At 32.7% G+C, this 18,426-nt stretch overlaps 4 protein-coding genes across 9 annotated transcripts in view; 1 reads left to right on the forward strand and 3 right to left on the reverse strand.

The window, feature by feature from the left end:
* Pkc53E (Protein C kinase 53E) overlaps window positions 1-6,636 on the reverse strand; it is a 104,869-nt gene extending 98,233 nt beyond the window's left edge. For 2 of the 4 annotated variants that reach the window (XM_065356992.1, XM_065356990.1), the window contains exon 1: window positions 6,374-6,636. In XM_065356992.1, the coding sequence (XP_065213064.1) occupies window positions 6,374-6,558 (185 nt within the window). In that variant the 5' untranslated portion in view covers window positions 6,559-6,636. The remainder of the gene's footprint in view (window positions 1-6,373) is intronic. The other 2 variants (XM_065356991.1, XM_065356989.1) reach the window with 1 other exon arrangement.
* A 705-nt stretch (window positions 6,637-7,341) lies between these two features.
* LOC135840443 (probable RNA-binding protein 19) lies at window positions 7,342-11,493 on the reverse strand. Its single transcript, XM_065356986.1, has 17 exons — window positions 11,324-11,493; window positions 11,041-11,245; window positions 10,827-10,969; window positions 10,533-10,748; window positions 10,200-10,449; window positions 9,743-9,946; window positions 9,471-9,653; window positions 9,249-9,397; window positions 9,057-9,170; window positions 8,847-8,982; window positions 8,630-8,764; window positions 8,447-8,568; window positions 8,155-8,357; window positions 7,961-8,077; window positions 7,781-7,886; window positions 7,579-7,705; window positions 7,342-7,460 (listed from the first exon to the last, which is right to left on the reverse strand). The coding sequence occupies exons 1-17, from the start codon at window positions 11,369-11,371 to the stop codon at window positions 7,393-7,395; spliced, it is 2,526 nt and encodes an 841-aa protein (XP_065213058.1). The 5' UTR covers window positions 11,372-11,493; the 3' UTR covers window positions 7,342-7,392.
* A 199-nt stretch (window positions 11,494-11,692) lies between these two features.
* thoc5 (THO complex 5) lies at window positions 11,693-15,296 on the forward strand. Its single transcript, XM_065356987.1, has 15 exons — window positions 11,693-11,977; window positions 12,132-12,266; window positions 12,355-12,569; window positions 12,640-12,715; window positions 12,784-12,969; window positions 13,049-13,181; window positions 13,263-13,366; window positions 13,446-13,560; window positions 13,654-13,759; window positions 13,861-13,957; window positions 14,026-14,239; window positions 14,328-14,519; window positions 14,597-14,715; window positions 14,891-15,066; window positions 15,141-15,296. The coding sequence occupies exons 1-15, from the start codon at window positions 11,873-11,875 to the stop codon at window positions 15,208-15,210; spliced, it is 2,043 nt and encodes a 680-aa protein (XP_065213059.1). The 5' UTR covers window positions 11,693-11,872; the 3' UTR covers window positions 15,211-15,296.
* On the reverse strand, window positions 15,228-17,363 carry LOC135840447 (uncharacterized). 3 transcript variants are annotated; one of them, XM_065356995.1, is made up of 4 exons: window positions 17,099-17,363; window positions 15,803-16,597; window positions 15,442-15,710; window positions 15,228-15,343 (listed from the first exon to the last, which is right to left on the reverse strand). In XM_065356995.1, the coding sequence occupies exons 2-4, from the start codon at window positions 16,589-16,591 to the stop codon at window positions 15,298-15,300; spliced, it is 1,104 nt and encodes a 367-aa protein (XP_065213067.1). In that variant the 5' UTR covers window positions 16,592-16,597; window positions 17,099-17,363; the 3' UTR covers window positions 15,228-15,297. The 3 variants fall into 3 exon arrangements, with proteins under 3 accessions (XP_065213067.1, XP_065213066.1, XP_065213065.1); XM_065356994.1 differs by lacking the exon at window positions 17,099-17,363 and adding an exon at window positions 16,723-16,987; XM_065356993.1 differs by lacking the exon at window positions 17,099-17,363 and adding an exon at window positions 16,714-16,987.
* Between the last annotated feature and the right edge of the window lie 1,063 nt (window positions 17,364-18,426).

Here is an 18,426-nt window from a genome sequence, read left to right on the forward strand (position 1 = left end):
AAATGGAATAACAGCCCATTACCGAGTATTTTTTTGATGCCCTCATGAATGAGCTTTAGGTAGGTATGTGTAGTATGTTTATACGATGAATTCGTGAAATCGCTCAATGCTCGCACTATAGGTAGACTGGTTACCAAATTCAGGCACGTTTTCTATTTTTGTTTTTCGTTTTTTTTTTGCATGGGCAAAAAAACTTTGAACAATTTAAAAAAGTTAACCATACCTCAAATAAGAAAATAACTGCGACAATAATTGAATCGGTGAGAACAGAAAGGGACCAAGTCACAATTTCGGAATTTTTTTTTCACGGATATGTGGGTTTTGTTATACGGCGGATCGACTGGTGATGTCAGATTTTCGCAAAACTGCCGGGAAAGTGGTATTTGGGCGCAGAAAAAGGGCGGATCTGCATTGATGACCGTTTTTGTTAAATTTTTTGAATTCCTTGAAAAATAAGAAACATTTTCGAGAAGACAATTTTTTGAAATTCAAGTTCATCTCTGTATTACTGAAAAAAGACGAAAAAATTAGCAACTTGGGCAAAAAGTTTTACACCTCAAGGGGTTTTTGGTCAATTTAAACGAGATAGCAGTCTAAATGATGTACTTAGATGTAGAATCAAGCCCCATTCGTGCCCCGAGCAATTTCAAGAGAAATTTTGGCGATTGAGTGCAGAAAGGGTCTAAGTCCCATTTGTTTAGGCAGCAACAGCGCGGGCGCACGTGAATATTTTTTTTCAAAACTATGCTAAAAATTGTGTCTTGGGGTTCTCTTTCAATGACCTTAAGCATGTTTACCAAAAATTTTAGATTTTCGAATAAATCAATTATTTTTTGTTATTCCTGAAATATGCGAAAATGGACTTAGCCCTTTTCTGTTCTTACCGATTCAATCCTTATACGAAAAACCGGCGAGGTTTCAAGTCATTAATAACACGCACTTAACTATTCACAAAAAATACTTTTTATATTGAAACTTTTTTTCAAGAAAAAAAATACGAAATGTTTCGAAAAATAATTTTTACACGGCAATAAAATTTACTTGCATAAAAATTTTAACAAAAATCGTATTGGTTTTCGAATTTGAAATTGCAGATTGTAGAAGTTCCATAAAATTGCATTGGAGCAAAAATTTGAAATTTGAAAAAAAAATGCTGTCGAGTGAAAGTTGAGTTTATGTAAATAGGAGGTACCTAAAAATGTATTTCTCTGACAGAAAATTTTCATTTTGGAGAGCAGCGTTGTTGGGCAGTAAACGGTTTTGCTTTCCACACAAAAAATTGACATTTTATGCAAAATGAAAATTTTTTCCAACCTAAAAAAGACAAGATTTAATGGGGGTTAAAAAATTTCAATTTTTAGCAAACATTTTTCTCCATCTTGAATTCCAAAAAATGAACATCTTTTAACCCTTTCATATGAAATTTCACAGGACGTCACAGGGTTGACTGAGTTATTTACAGAAATTACATCCGAGCTTATTGGCATTTTTCTCATTCCAGTATAGGGTCGGTCGTAGGTACCGAAAAACGCGCGACAAGCTCTTTCACACCCTTCCAATCGCATTTGCAGCCAAATCATTTCATTATTTTTGAAATTTTAAGATATTTTTTTTTAATGTAGTAGGTAAGTAAGTAAGTACATAGAAAGGATTGAGAGGTTCACCTCAGCTGAAAAATTGAAAATTTATCAAAACATTTGCGATATTATAAGATTGAAAAAATTTACCATCCATTCCATTAGAAAACCGGGCAAAACTATCGAGTTTTACGTAATACGATTACTATTTTTCACTAGCTAGATCACTGCTTAAATGAAATATGATTTCATGTTAATTGTTGTATTCAGATCCGGAAGTTACTTTTGTTATCAGATTAATGTAGAAATTTCCATCAGGATACATTATCTGGTACCTTTCGTACACCTACACACGAACAGATAAAAAAAATCACTCATTTCCACAACAATAATAATCATGGTAAGCCAGAAAGAAGAGACCACGGGAAGGGCACTTGTTATCCAACGATTGATTTCCCTCCTTCGAGCGCACATGAAATGGTTTTAAATAGCTTTTTAACCAATTTTGGAAACGTTTGAAATTTTTTGAATCGGTTATAATTTTTTTATTTGATTTTAATACTTGACTGATTCGTTTGTATCTTACGTAAGAAAAACAGTACGTATTCAATAGTATTTTTTGTACACTACGACGATCTGAAAATAAAACGATTAGAAAACTCGAATTTTTTTCGAGAAATGCGATTCGCGCGCGGAGTGCGCCGCTTTTTTATAAGTTACTCGCGCAATAAATTATAATGCTGATTCTCGTGCACTATAAGCTATTAAAAAAATACGACTAAGCGTAAATCTCAGTAGTAATTTTATGGCGAAAAAATCCTCCACTATAAGTATATGAAGATAATCAAATCGACATTAACGAAGACAAAAACTCGAAAAATTATGAACAAATCCGAGAAACAAACATATTTTTAAATTCAAATGTTTAATAAATCATTTTGAATGAAAAGTCATTAAATTATTGGGGTGTTTATTATTTTGATGGGAAAATCGAATAGAATAAAAACCATCCTACTCTCAAAACTGAAGACTAATCGTTAAAATTGAAATATTTGGATGCGATACCTACCTATTAAATAATGAATAAAATGTGCCGAACACATGCGTATATTACATGTACCACCTACCTATTTCTCATATATAGGTACATAGCGTTTATTTATGCGAGCTAAAAGGGTGCGTATTTATGGGTTGGCGGTAATCTGATAGATGTCATTTGACTCAACTCAACATGTAAGTCTTCACCAGAATTCAATAGTTTATCATCTTCAAATACACAATACAACGTCAACCTTTAAGCTCACCGTAACGTGCAAAACTCACAGAACTAATTTGCACATGTATTCAACGAAGCAAAAGGATACAATCTACTCCTACTCAATATAGATCACCGAATAAAAAACTTTTTAAAAATGGATTTTACGCAATCTCAAAAATATTCATAATTTAATTTATTTGGAAATTTGTTAGATAAATTCTCACACCAACGAACTATTGTTCAACTGATAAGGTATACTAATAGAAAGTTACAGTTGCTTAAAAAATTGATGAGTTGGGAATTTTGAAAAGAAGACGAGACGAGATGAAAAGGCATAACATAAAATCGTTACATGAAAATACTTATTACGCCTATAATTTTTTTTTAAATATCTATTAATTATCAATATAGACTAGAACTACTTGAGTTTACTGCCAAGTGCCAAGTTTTCAAGTTATGACCGGATTCTTCACACATTTTTACTAAATCTGCCAAGTAGCAAAGATAGCAAAAAAATCTTCACTTAACCAACTTTTTGTCTTTCTGCTTGTATTTGCCACTCACGTAATTCCTCTTGCACGTAGAAATGTACGTAGAATGTAGGAGAAGAAAATGAGCTGAAAGTTACCCACAACAATTTTTATCCCCGAAGTGCCCTGGAAGCCTGGAAGGGTGACATGAAGCCTCAAAGAAAAGGCGTATTCTAAAAAATCATGGCTATTCGCTCTAACTCCTATTCAACCTGTTTCGGGAAAAATGGACTGGCCCAAAAGAAAGTATTTCAGATTCTGTGTCGATCTATGCTATTACCGTAAAAACCCCAGACCACTTTTAGGGTTCTGTACTGAGCGTTTGAAAATTTACAAATCGTTTGTTTTTGGATAAATTCGTGTTTTGAAAATATTTTCACCGCAAATACTTTGCATTAATTATTATGCCAAAACATCGGAAGGTATCATTTTTGAAACTCAAGAAATATCTTGGAACTAGTGGTACCAATTTTTTGATCATTATCGCCAATTTCAAAAAATCGAGACAAATAGCCAAAAACTCGTGACATTTTTGCGGTTTTTTTCACAATAGGTATTGATCAACAGTTACCTTGCACGTGCACTTTTATGCAAGAATCAACACAGTCACCTCATCATCATGGGCCACTGTGCGACCTTCAACACATACTTACCCCCTTCTCTACTTTCCCACACGCCCCTACGATTTTTTTTTGTTGTTAAATTCAGAATCTACGACCCTTGAAACATAATCTTACATTGGCTTTAATGCGAATCACTCGATCGCTCGATCCGTAGTTGATTTTTAATTCAAATCTCGTTGGTTCGCAAATGTCTTGCTTTTAAGCCATAAATCAACTCAGCAAAAGAAGCATAATAACAATAGGCTGGTTCTGGTCCGCAAAATGTTCTACGCCCGAAAATTTCACACTTTCTCTGTATAAAAGGTTCTCATTCCCTCCTCACCCATCAATTTTTGAAAAGAAATACGTTTGCAAAAACTTTTTTGGATCACCTTAAGTGCTTAATTGTACCTAAACCTGAATTTACGTACATTAAAACAATTTTCTTTAAATGTTTAAAATTCCCAAAGCCCCTGTCCTTTCTACTTATTGCCAAGAAAAGCATTTATGTAGTTCAAATATGAAGTTCTCCGTTTTTCACACTTAGGGCGAAAGCACCATTTGAGAAGACCGAAGTTATTGACATGAATACAAAAACATGAACTAAACCTGTGATCTGTCAAGCTTGATTATTTTCAAACTTGCGTGAAATTCATTCATAAAAGAAATGCTTTGTAAGTAAGTCTAGGAGTTTACAATGCAAACACCTATTATAAGTAAATACAAAGTAGGTATCAATTTTTTTCGAGAAAAAAATGTTTCCCAAAACGCGATTCGAATACTATCGAAGTATTTTCACATAAACGTTTTACACTAAATGGATTAAAAGATCACAGGTAAAATCTAGATAGAAAAACTTTCCGAGTTGTCGAGAAACCATAAGACTTGAAGGAGTATAAATGGTTTGGTTGAATTATGAAATGAGTACAATTTTTATGGTTTCGTAAGAGCTATTCAAATATTCAAACGTCTTTTTTCTTCTTTGTTATACGCGACGCGCAATCGATATAACAGGGAGAATGAAATGCAAAATCAAGACGACAAACACAGATCACAAGAACGTGAAATTTTTTCTACGTTGTATTAGTTTGATTGACGTAAATTTGATTCGTTGACTTGTTCAACCCTAAATAGCGAAAAAGTGTTCAATGATTCTTCCGCTTGCAATTAAATATCTTCCTTCCTGCGCTTTTGACATAGCAATAAAGAACATTAATTTTCCTGAAGGGTCAATAGATATAATATTTGCAGCGTTTCTTTTTTTCTTCACTCGAAATATAAAGCAACCAGAAAAAAAGTTTTTTAAGGGTGAATAAAATTGTTTTCATCTTGTATTTTATTCTGTCTGCCTGCTTAAAGTGAGTAGGTAAGAAACGAATATATAGTTAGTTAGTTACTGTTACTACGAATCAACAATTTGTTTTTAAAAAGTGTTTCGCATGTTCGCAATATTTGAGAGATTTATTCGGGAAGCTAATTAATTCTATTCAACCAATACAGATGGCTATAATTTTAAATTAGTAACCTATTTATCAGGTGAACGTGAGATCTTCATATACATACATGAATATGGTTTTGAAAAATGAGGTCTTTATTAAGAAATTGAATGCCCTCAACACCTTGTACATTCACATCAAGTAGTAAGGATAAGTCATAAGTGTGCTATTCTAAGGTGTGAGTTATAACTCAAGGTAAAAAAAAAGCCAAAACCATCAAAATAATTTATAGGTATTTAAAAATTGAAACTTTTGATGCTGGTAACTGAATTCGTTAAAGCATGACAAGTAAATATTCGCTAATCAAGACTTGGACGAACGAGTACGAAATTTACTGCATTCTCAATTTTTTCAGACAAACGAACCAAGTCAGTCACGCAGGTGTAAATTATAAACCAGTTTTTAACGATGTAGTAGTAGTATTCTTCATTTAAATTACTCCTACTTCAAGATGAAACTCCTGAGTGTAGAGTAATTATATATGCTCGTGGTTTCAATGCGAACAGGCCAATTTTCATTACATAATATTCGCACTAACTAGCAGCAAATGATAGTCGTCCAGACTAAAAAATTATATCAATAATAACCAAAATGATGATAATAATTCAAAATAAAACCACAGGCATACGCAACCACATAAAATGTGTACCAGTATCAAAATATAAATTCTATTTTGAACTTTTCGCGCTATCACCACGTACATTATATGTACCGTATAAGTGATAGAAGAACGACGAATGCAGATAACTCTGAAGATGGGACGAATAGCGAAAATTAACGTAGAATTGCGATAGCTCAGGCCGATATCTTATTCCAGCAAAGTACGAAGTACTTGTACGATGTTGAACGATAGTTAATTAATTCGAGCTTATATCGGACGCCGGCGATGAAATAAATATGAACAACTCACCAGATAAAGTCTTTGCAATGACTACAAAATGTAGGTTGTTTGAAAAATCTGGGCATGAATTTATGATCTTTGACAACGTAGACATTCTTCTTTTTCAAGGCTCCTTTGCGACCTCGTATCTTTAATCCAAATTTAGTTTCGCTGGAATAATCATCATTGTTGTGTTCGACTTCTTCCTCAGCCATGGTAAAAAAAAAACACGACACCACACTGTTATCAGTAATACAAACGCACACTAGAATGTTTAGAAATGGAAAATAATTTACAAGCGAACTTTACAAAAATGTAAACACTTCAGATATGTGCGCACGCAGAAAGCGCAAGCGAACTTATAATCAATGCTGCCAATGTTGTTACGATTCAACATCTAATTACTCGAATTTTCGCATGCGGCGGGTAATTTCAATTTTTATAATTATTTTGGTAACTAATGCGGCAAAAAATTGAAAAAATTATGCAAAAATAATTTACATTCTTGATTTATTATTACCTGTTATACAGAATCGCAAAAATTACAAGGTTAGAAGAATAAAATTTGGACCCCGTTTCTAACGAGGGAAATAATTAGAATAAAAAGTGAAAATGAAACGTTTACTGATTACTGACTCGCGCTTGCTTTATGTGTCATCACGAGCACGACGGGAACCATAAAATTTCAAAAATTTGTTGCAAAAAAATTATAGTACCATAAAAGTGAACGCAAATTTTAAAAAATGTCAATTAAATATTATGTTAGATTAACTTATCTGGACTTTGCTCAGATCAAATTCACAATATTTTATAGTCAAAAACTAAGAGTATGTAATTATTTTAAAATCACGAAAAACGAAAAATTATTTTTTTGAAAAAGTACATTGAAATAACAAACTTTCTCATCAGCCTCATTAAATGAATCGTTTCCTTCCTCAAAATGAAGAGGTGCGGTACTGAAAGGTGTTGAAACCTAACAAAATAAATAACTGACAAGCTTTTGAGAAAGAATTTTTTTAATAAAAATATTCATTAATAACAAAATAAAATTATTCGTCATCACTCTGTTCAGTATTAATAATATCAGCTGTACTTTTCTTACTCCTGACTTCTTGTTCTGCAAAGAAAAGGAAAAAAATTAAAAACCGAACGTGCAAAATTTTCCGAATCAACAACCATAACTTCAACTTTAGAAGATGGAAAATACATAAATTAAAATATGTAGGTATAGGTACCTGTATGAAATCGCTCAGCAGTTCTTTTACGAATTTGATCAATATCTTCTTCAGTAGATTGCGCCCATTCCAGAACCAATCGACGACCATACAAATGAGTACTTTGACATAACGATTGCATTGCTTTCTACCATGTGAAAAAAATGGGTAAAATAAAAAATCTGAGAAAGAAAAATCACAATATTTTTACAATAAAGTGTACCTTGGCATCCTGTTTTGAATGATATTCAACGAAGGCAAATCCACGATGAGGACCAGTCCCCACCATTTTCCTGGGTAATCTGAGTGCTTTAATGTCACCAAAAGTCCTAAAGAAAAGTTGAATATTTTGACATGAAAGCAGGTAGACTCGTAATTAAAAAGAACACGAATTAAAACATACTTAAAGAGTTCTTGTAATTCAGATTGTTTCGCTTGAAATGGAATATTCCTCACGAGAATCTTAGTACCAGTTTGTTTTTCTACATTATTTTCTTTCCTTGCTAAATGAGAATCGGCTCTGCAATTATCATGATAAAATTAGAATCGAAAATTATCTAACAAATTTAAAAATGAATTCATGAGTAACTGAATTACTTCAAGGTTCTATTTGATCTACTCAATTCTATACAATGCCCATCCAACATCGATTGTTGTAATGTCTTTAAAGCTACGTTGGTTGAATTTTTTCTATAAAACTGAATAAATCCGTAACCCATCGAAAGCAATGCATCTGATTTTTTTGGATCTTTCTTCCGAGCTACCGTTACATTGGCAATTTTTCCACAGTTTTTAAAATGCTAAAATCGTAATAAAATCACGTAACTATCACATTTTTTCACCACACACCGCACAGAACAAAATGAAGCAATTCAAATCAGAAACTTACCTCTTTGATACTATCTTCTGTCGTTTCGAAATTTAAATTTTTAATGAATAAAGTAGCATCATCTTCCGGATCGTCTATTTCATCTTCAACACCTTTACTGGGTTCTTCGTTTATAGCGGGCACTGTAAATAATACGCATGAATTCAACTGCACATTTTATGCTAAAATAAATAACTATTTTACCTTTTTCAGGCACATCTTGAACAAAAGTGTCATCTGGAGCCCACTCCAAGTAAAGAGGTAAATTTTTAAATTTTGAATATGCTAATCGTTTAAACGCAGTTCTAGCTTCTGATGGTTCAATGAACTCTATAATTGCTATTGAATACATACAAAATTAGGCGTAGAAAGATTAATACCGATAAATCAATGAAAATGTTTTCTCAAAACTCATTCTCACCTGTGACTCCATGAGGTGGTAAAAGTGTTCTTCCTAATACACCATGTTTATTGAATAATTCTCGTATTTCGTTTACAGTGGTGCCTACTGGTAAGTTTTTGGCTAATATAACAGTCTTACTTCGATGATTTACAACCTAGAAATTGATGATGAGCACTAAACTTTTTTTTCTGGATTGAATCATTTTTGAAAATACTCTTAAATACGAACTCTATTGAATGCGTCCAATTTGACTCCGCTTCCTTCGAGAAATTCCTTGGTTTCATTCACTAATTGCGTTTCTCCCAGAGCTAATCGAACGGCTGCATTACTTCCGGAAAAAACCTACCATAAATCCATTTTAACATGAGCAAATAGCAGAAAAAATGATTATAAATTCATATTCAGAACAATCGAGCGTACTTCTTCTTTAGATAAATCATAGTTGTTGGCAATAATATCAGCTACTGCGTTTTGCCCCATAAATAATGTATTCCAATTATGCGAAGAGCCAGCCTCTTCTTTCAATTTCTTAATTTTTTTAGTTTTAAATGAACTTCCTTCTTCTGGTCCTGAAGCATTGATAAAATAAATAAATATCGCTCATATTTTCTGAATGATCTATAAAATTAAATTGCAACACACCAATTTCATTATTTTCTTTTGATTTTCCAGGAAGCAAGTGTAACATCCGTCCATGAAATATGGTTCCATCCAATTCACTGAATGCTTTGATAGCGTGTTCAGGTATCAAGAATGTGACAATTCCATATCCTTTTATTTTTCTGGTAACTTTATCGATGGGTACTAGAGTTTCAGTAATAGGACCTACGATACATGGAAATAAATTAGAACGGGATAAATTCGTACAGGCATGTTTCCATTCATATTCTGACAAAATTAACAGAATTAATAACCATATTTCTCAAAAAGTGCTTGAATTTCTTCTTCTGTGGCAGTGTAAGGTAAGTTACGGAAAAAAATTCGTCCTGATTCTGCAATAGTTTCCTCTGTTTTTAAACCATCTTCTTGTTTTTGCCATTTTTCATTTTTTTGTGCACCTGATGAATTATTGGTCTCAGTTTTTTCATGTACACATTGGATAAATATTTGTTTTCCTTCTGTAAAATTAGAATGCAAAATGAAAACATTACTTATAACTTAATCTCAGTTTTATTATTATTTTTGGCGACTTTGATACCTCTTATGTGCAAAATATGAATAATTGGATAGGAGATTTTTGCAGCCAGGGATCAACGCACGTTATTGAGACGAATTCAATGATATTTTAATGTCATTTTGGCAAAAAAAAAAAGTCACATTAGGAGGTATCAAAGTCGCCAACGACAAATTTAGTACTGATACTGAACTTACCTATAAAACTCTTGTTTCTGTTGAGTGCTTTTTTCATGCTGTTTTCGTTTTTAAATCCAATATACGCAATACCCTTGACTTTCGGTGGGATCCGTATTGAATCTATTTTCAGAGGCTGAAAAAATTCTTTGATATTCTTTTTTCGAACTTTGTAAGGTAATCCACGTACAACTAGAGTGAAATATCTCGTAGATTCTGTTTTCTTCTCTACTTCATTTAGTGTTTTCTTACCGGCTTTCAATTGCAGATACTAGAAAATTTAAAAAGTAGACGAAAGATTTGCAGGATTACGTTTTAAAAATTACAATTCAATAATTAATAAAATAGGTATACCTCTGCATCTGAAATTGTTTGATCTTCAGCGAGTTTCTTTTCTTCTCTTTCTGACGATTCATCTTCATCGGACAGTTCCGCTTCACTTTTTTCATCAGAACTTTTCGCTTTGAAAGATAAGAAAGCTGTTATGTCATCATTTTCCCAAACCTTACGATCCTTTTTATGCACTTGTAGAAACTCTAAAAATTCTGGATCATCTTTAAGTTTCTCAATCTAAAAACCAACGTTGCATGAGTTAATAAATTATTATTTACTATGAGAAGACCTACTACATTTTGAACAGTGAAGTACTTTTTCATTTAGGTGTTTTGTTACAGGATCGGTTTCTACTGATTTACTCTTGAGATCAGGTTTTTTGTCAGCTTGTTGTGATTTTTTAAAAGATGTACTGTCTGGTGCATATTTACTCCAAGCTTTAGGTTTATTCGTATCTCCTGAAAAAAGAACTCGAATTATGAACTGAATGTACTGCGAAGGAAATCCATTAAACGGAACGTCATCTTACCCAATTCGGAGCAGAATTGAACTGTTATCCGTAAAGAATTGAAATATGATTTATCGAAATATTCAACTGCTGCTTCTGCTTCTTCTCTAGTTTGATATCCCACGAAACCGAAATGTCTAAATTTTCCATCCTTGGTGTATTTCAACTGTACATCAGTCACAACACCTTTCTCCGAGAATTTTCCTTTCAATTTCTTTTCAGTAACCTAGATGAGTACATGAAATAATCCAATGAGTACAAAGAAATGAAATGCATGATCACCTGTAAAATGGTTAGTACTCACACTGCTATGAAGATTTTTCACGATTATTCGCGACATCACGAAACACATTGAATAATTTTTCTGAATTCCCCAACTAAAAAATAAAAACTTAGAAACATCATTCAATTTTCAAATTCAAAATTCAAAATTGTCGTCACGTTATCTGTTTTCAAATGTTATCACACGAATTCACCGTACCATCATACCATGCGTTGAGAGAATTATCCCCTCTCTTCGTTGGATTTTATTTTCTTCCGCCAATCAAAAAGAGTTTCCAACTTCTAAAGTCGTTTTGAGCCAATGAAATAGTTCAGTTTTTATGATCTTGCATGCGAACCGATGGTATAAATCCAAAAAAGCTTCGCCCCCCACCATCCGATCGGAAGTGAAAGCTCTGAAAGCTTGCGTGTGGTGAGGAGTGTTGGTGTTGATTTTGATTATGATAATTATGAATATTTATGATATACCGGTTGAGTTGTTGGTTAATTCAATATTATCGTGAAAAGAATAACAGAATTATTTGATTCACTTCTATGAACAGTTCAAAGTGAAAATTAAATTGTTCAAACAATGGTAAAAGATACGATGGACAGACATCCTAAACTAAAAAGAGGTGATTCGAAAATTGAAAACATTAAACTGACGAATTCAGATAATAGTAACGTTTATCATAAGGTAAATCATTTGAAATCTAATCGCTTTACTAGTATAATTTTCCTTTTTGTATGTACCTACACTTATGAGTACTCGAATACTGCTTTTCGTAACCATAAATACCTAAATGTTTCTTTGAGGTAAAGTTGAAAGTTTTCATCTGTCATGGTAATAGGCTATAGAATTCGAAGAACAAGAAGCTCTGTCTCGGTCCGGAGACGGTGATTATGAAACATTCAAACAGTGTTGTGATAAATTTCGAGAAATCATTAAATCGGTTGGAGATATAAAAAGTCGAAGCGATGGAAAGGTACTTCCTTACACATTTATTTTGATTTTATAAATTTATAATATTAATTTCAATAATACATCTTTTAAAAACATGAATTAATTTCTAGCAAAGCGATGCAGTAAATAGTTATCGTATCGATGGCTCTTTGCTGTTTGTAAAGATGAAGAAATTGAACCGTCTTGAAAAATTTCGTTTGAACAATGCTCGAGACAAGTTGTACGATACAAAACGAGAAGTAGATAATCTGCATTTACAGTGGCAAAATCTTCTTTATGAAACACATCATTTGAAGAAAGAAATAACCAAGTGTTTGAGTTTCAAGTATGTGTTTTTTCTTATGTTATATGACCGGTGGTGATATTTTCTTATAATTTTATCCAATGTTTTGCAGATCTAAAGATGAACACATTGAATTAATACCTTTAGACGAATTTTACAAAAGTGCTCCTCAGTCGATTTCAAGACCTGTAAGTGTTCTCTTATATCGTGCATCTTCGTGTTTCACAAATCTTTAAACGTTGTTATCGCTTTTCAGGAAATTACTAAAAAAGACCGCCATCAGTTGAGATTGGCCCGTCTGGAATGGGAATTGAAACAGCGAAAAATGTTGGCGGAAACTTTTCATGATTTGGAGAAGGAGAAAGAGCAAGTTGCTCTTGATATCAAAAAAAGAGAAGATCGTATTGAAAATCTGGGTCCTATGATAAGAAATATTTTGACAGTAAGCATACGTTCGACGAAGTACAATTCTCAGAAATGTCTCATACTTACCCATTCCTTTTATTGCATGTTACCTTTAGGTTACGAAACCTATGCAAGAACATTTGAGTTTGCCTATGCCACAAATACAAGTGGAACCGGAATTAGCAGAATTACTGCCGCATCCTTTATACTTTCTTTCTATTCAAGTAGATGCCATGCGAGAAGCTTGTGGTAAGTATTTGTTCAATTCAGATGATTTTATAATAAGTATTTTAAAAATGAAATACAATCACCATTTTGATTTTTTTTCAGATTCTTTATTGAAAATTCGCATTGACGGTGATAAAGAAGCGGCTGCGAGATTCAATAATAATCTTTCCGAACTAACATCATTCGAAGAATCCGATTCAGATGAAGTAAATTATTAATCACTTTTTATCAAATGTCTATTTTTCGATTTGACGTTGAATTAAATTTGAATTTTTTTCTTCGTAGGAATCGCAAAATCATCATCACAGGCGCAAAACAAAGAAACAAATTAGGGAAGAAAAAAAGAAAAAATTATTAATGAAGCACCCACTTACTGTTAATGTACAGATATTCTTGAAAGGTAAATACACATTCTTAATGTGAACATATTTTTTGTCTGTAATTAATTTTTTCTTTTTGCTGTGAACATCTGCTATTTATTCTAATTTTTCAGATAAAAGAAGTATTACCATTCCGTTTGCGTATCTGATTAATCTTCGTATTGTCACAGTAATGCCTATAGTTAATATTGATAGTAGCCTGGATGGCGTTTGTTGCAGGTAAATTAACATTAAACTTTCATTCAGAAGAATGAAGTATGTTACGAGTATTAATAATTACTTAAAATGTAAACCTGACAAAATTATATAATCTTGCGTAGACATTTACTCGAACCAAGGAATATTTTAAATGGACTTTTTGATCAAGATTATGGAAGTGAGAGCCCTAACGCTGCTAATAATTATCAGTTGCAACAAGTACGACATTCACTTCGCTCTGTATTGTTACGTTGTGTATCCTTATTCATTCATGTTGCGTGTTGCAGTTGGGTTTGGATTTTGATATCTTCAGTCTCGGAATTCCATATGCATGGGCTCAAAAATTGTGTGGTTTGGATTTCACTAGACGTACTTCTAATGATAATTTTATTGTTGACGCGAAAACAAATGCAGCTCAACGGAATTTGTCAATAACTGTAGCGAAAATTCGTCGACACTTTCAAACTATCGTGGATCTGTGTGATCAATTAAGAGAAATTGGTAGGTCAAGTGTTCATTTTGATTACTTGAAGTATTCAATATTTCGATCTTTATTTTCCTATCTGTAAGTAATATTTATTTTTTTTAGATAAGTTACGCATGCCTGAAAAGTTTCGTGATGTTACTTCGCTTCCTGTAAAAATAAGTTGCACGTTGACAAAATGGAGTCTATTATCGTGGGATCAATTGAACTCATATGCGCATACTAAACATTTAATACCGATTTTGAATTTATCTGAATATGATTGCTTCTTTGAAGCAGTCTTCGTTAGAAATGGAGGTATGTACGAATAAAAATTTGTCTCTCTTGATCGGGTTCATGATCAGATTGTTTTAATGTATGGTGCAATGTTGCAGCTAAATTGGTCGCTGTAATACTTCTGAAGCCGGACTATCCCGATATTACACCAGTTTTCTCTTTAAAAATTGAAAATTCAGGAGTAAAATTGACAGCTGAAAATGATACGAATATTAAAGTAAGAACCTACATTTTTTCTACTTATTTCTGTATCTGAAAGTAAGGAGTAGATAAGTCAAAAAGAACGAAATCTCTTATCGTATTACTTCTTTGCGCTTATCTTCTCCTACAAAGTTTATATTTTTCATGTATTTTGCACGTACGATTACTTATTTGATCTGTGATTGATGTAGGATATGGAAAAAGAAGTAAATCTATTCGTAGACGAGTTATTTGATCAGCTAGGAAAACGAAAAAATTGGATATTAACTGCTCAGTTGTACAAGTTGGCAGTATGTTTCGATATTTTCTTAGAATGCACAGATAGCGCCAACTTTCCTCGTGAAAAATTATTCCTTTTCAATTTCCGGTGAGTTGATGTACATTATATTAACCATTTTGAAAATGTTTGTGACTGGTTATATACTTCTATTTATTTTTCAGTGGACGGACTAGAAGCCTGCCTTTTAAATTTACGAAACAAGGAAACGAAGGACTGTTTGTTCAAAGATGATCAATAATATAAACTCATCAGTGTGAAACTATTTTTTTTGTAATAATCAGACAAACGTTAATAAATTTGTACATAATTGAAAACCATTCATAAAGTGATTTCGTTTGTTTTCACCCACGCTGTGAACACATTCCTACGAACAAATAAGACAGTCATTATGGGATTAAAACAGATTTTTACATGAAGAAATATGCACAATGTAGATAAATCAATAAAGATACGATAACATACCTGCAATGCATTATAACGCACTCGTTGCTACAAAACTCTTGCTCCCATTCAGGATTATTTATTGCACGATTAGCACAACCGTCTCGAATACACATTTGTATGTCATTAAGTTCATCTTCAATATTAACTTGATCAACGCCATTCGCAACAGCATTACTCGCAGAATCGTTAAGATTTTCATTTTCCACCTTTCTCTGTTGTTCAGTCAATTCTTCGGTTTTGACAGTATTTGTAGGTGATTGAACCGGTGCAGATACAGTTGTTTGTTCCTAAAATGAAATGTTGACATTGAATTCGCAAAGGTAGGTGTATTACTGTTATAAGGTACTCGTGATAATAAAAACAGTCCTTGAAAATTTACCTGCTCAGCGTTCAAGTCAATTTCTTCTTGTTTACATTCTTGTTTTACTTCGTTTATGGGTTCTGGTTTTGCATCAACTTCCTGAGCATCATCTTTTATTACAATTGGCTGTTCTATTACTTCAGGTTGGGGTCTCGAACCTTCGTCCAAATTTTGAACCGTACTCGCAAACTGGTTTTCATGAACAGTCGTGTGATCAACATCCATCGAATCTTGTGAAATATTTCCACAGTATAATTCACTCGGACCACTGATTTGCGAGAAATCATTATTCACCGTAGCGTTTACATCGTGTGGAATAGGATTCATTGAAAGTTGACTATTGGCATAATCTGCATTCATGACGTGTTTTTCTTCATTAAAGAAATTATTTTTGATATCAACGTCATTTGGTAAAGCATACTGATTTGGTTCCTGCGTTACATTTAGATTGCTAGCATTGGCAGAAATATCTATAACTAATTGAGGGTCTGATGAATTCACATAAGAATTTTCAGAATGAACTGTTTGGTCCATATCTACACAGAACGGTTGCTCCGAAGGTTTCATAGGAATGTGTTGTTGATTCAGCGAACCATCGGTATAAAAACCACCATTTGGTAAAAAATTATTATAGTTGAACGAATCCGGTACGGTATTTGGTTGGGTGGTATTAATTGCACCAGTCATGATGGGTTCATTCACACTGTACGGCATCATCCTATCGGAATAGTCGAAATTCGCCACATTTGGATCATACTGTAATGTGTTATCGATGTTGGATTGTCCACTCAAGTCACCTTGATCCATTTTCAACTGGAAACATTAATAAAAATCAATAGTATCAACGCATATTCTTTGATAAAAGCCCGTAACTAAAGATTGCTTATGAAAACTAAAATATTTGGTAACACATGTAAAAATATTCGAACCGTTAGTACATTTTCGGTATCCCTAAAAATTCCATCTTGATCCAAATCATCCAGCCATGATAAATACTTCATAAGCTGTTTTTCATCATCCATTTTCACCAACCAATTAGCAAAATAAATATACTATTACGAATCTGAATTTAGCTACATGAAAACCACACAGAGGGGTCAAATTTGAGTACCCGAAGTTTAAACTGAAATAACTTGAACCGCTTTGAAAAAACAGCCGCATAAATGTGGCAGAAACACATTCGGGTGTTTCTAATCAGTCATTCATGTACATGAAAATAACTGTATCGGTGAGATTACAATTCAGATGTACATATTGAATTCATCAATCATCATATATTAGATACTAGAAAATTAAAAATAATTAATCAATTACTTCGGAATTCCAAGATATAAGGCACTGATCAACTTCTTTTTCAAATCGAAACTGATATGACTGGATCTTTCAATTTCGTGGCGGCAAAAATGAGATCTTCTCACTAAAAGTCGTCAGAATTTCTTTCATTTCGAAAACAGTTTTTTTGGAATATTTCGCATATTCGTACACGCCATTTTTCATCACCACATGAAGCAAAAACTTGAATTATTATTTTGAAATTTTTGCGAAATAAGCGTCAAGTCGAGTGTTTTGTTGTTATCGCAAGCTGTTTTGTTGTTTTATTTTTTCATGATTGTTTAGCAGATTACTGTGGAGCGATCGCCGCAGTGACGATAGTTTGAGTAGCTTGTAAGCTCCTTTCATTGATTGTGGAGCCTAAATTCATTTTTTTTTTCAAAAATTTTTTTTAATAAAAAAATTTATTAAAAAAATATGTAATATTAATTAATTGATTAATTTTTGTAAATTTTGTGTTGTACAGGTACACAAAATTTCGAAGTGTTATTTTTTACGGCATAGTAAAATTAATTTTACTTTTCCGTAAAAAGTACGTCAAAGTAACTTCGAGTTTTTTGAGAAAAAATAAACACAATATGGAATCGCCGGAATCGGAATCATACTTCAGTTCATAGTCCATGAATTATGATTGATTTATGATTATGAAAAAAAAAGTAAAAACGAACAGTCGAACAAGAATGATTGATTTGATTTTGATTCGAACTACAATGTTATCATTTATCAATTAGGTACTTACTACTTACCATTCGGCGCTGATTCTGCTCTGCTACTGCTAGTACATTAGTGGCGGCAATAACAATTAATAAATCTCACAAAAAATTTGTTTTTCAACTTGTAAGAAATATTTGCGCTCAAAATTCATCAAAAAATAAAATTCAAATTATTTGTGATGCAATCTCTGCTCAAGTTATGCATAAATGATTACAATTATTATGAAGTTTTGAAAAAATGACCTGTTTTACTTACCTACTCCTACAGTACAAATTACACGAATAATTACATCATAAAGTAAGTCGTAAAGTAAAATGAGATTTCGAAAGTTCTCTTTCATAAATGAAAACCCCTTCGGTCATCTATGAGCCAGCGTACCTGATTAAGCTTCACGCAAAATTATGTACCTATTGTACTGTACTTATGATATCTAACTACCTGTGTATTTTTAGGACAGCTTCTTACATGAGCACTTAAGTATCATTCAATTCGAAGAAGACGCAATGTCTGAAATGTTCAAAAAAGTACGTACTTATGTGATTTTATGACAGAGTATGTCGAAATCTTACTCGTATGACGAAGGCTTCTGATTTTAT

Source organism: Planococcus citri, chromosome 3, assembly GCF_950023065.1.
Source record: "Planococcus citri chromosome 3, ihPlaCitr1.1, whole genome shotgun sequence".
NCBI classification, from domain to species: Eukaryota; Metazoa; Arthropoda; class Insecta; order Hemiptera; family Pseudococcidae; genus Planococcus; species Planococcus citri.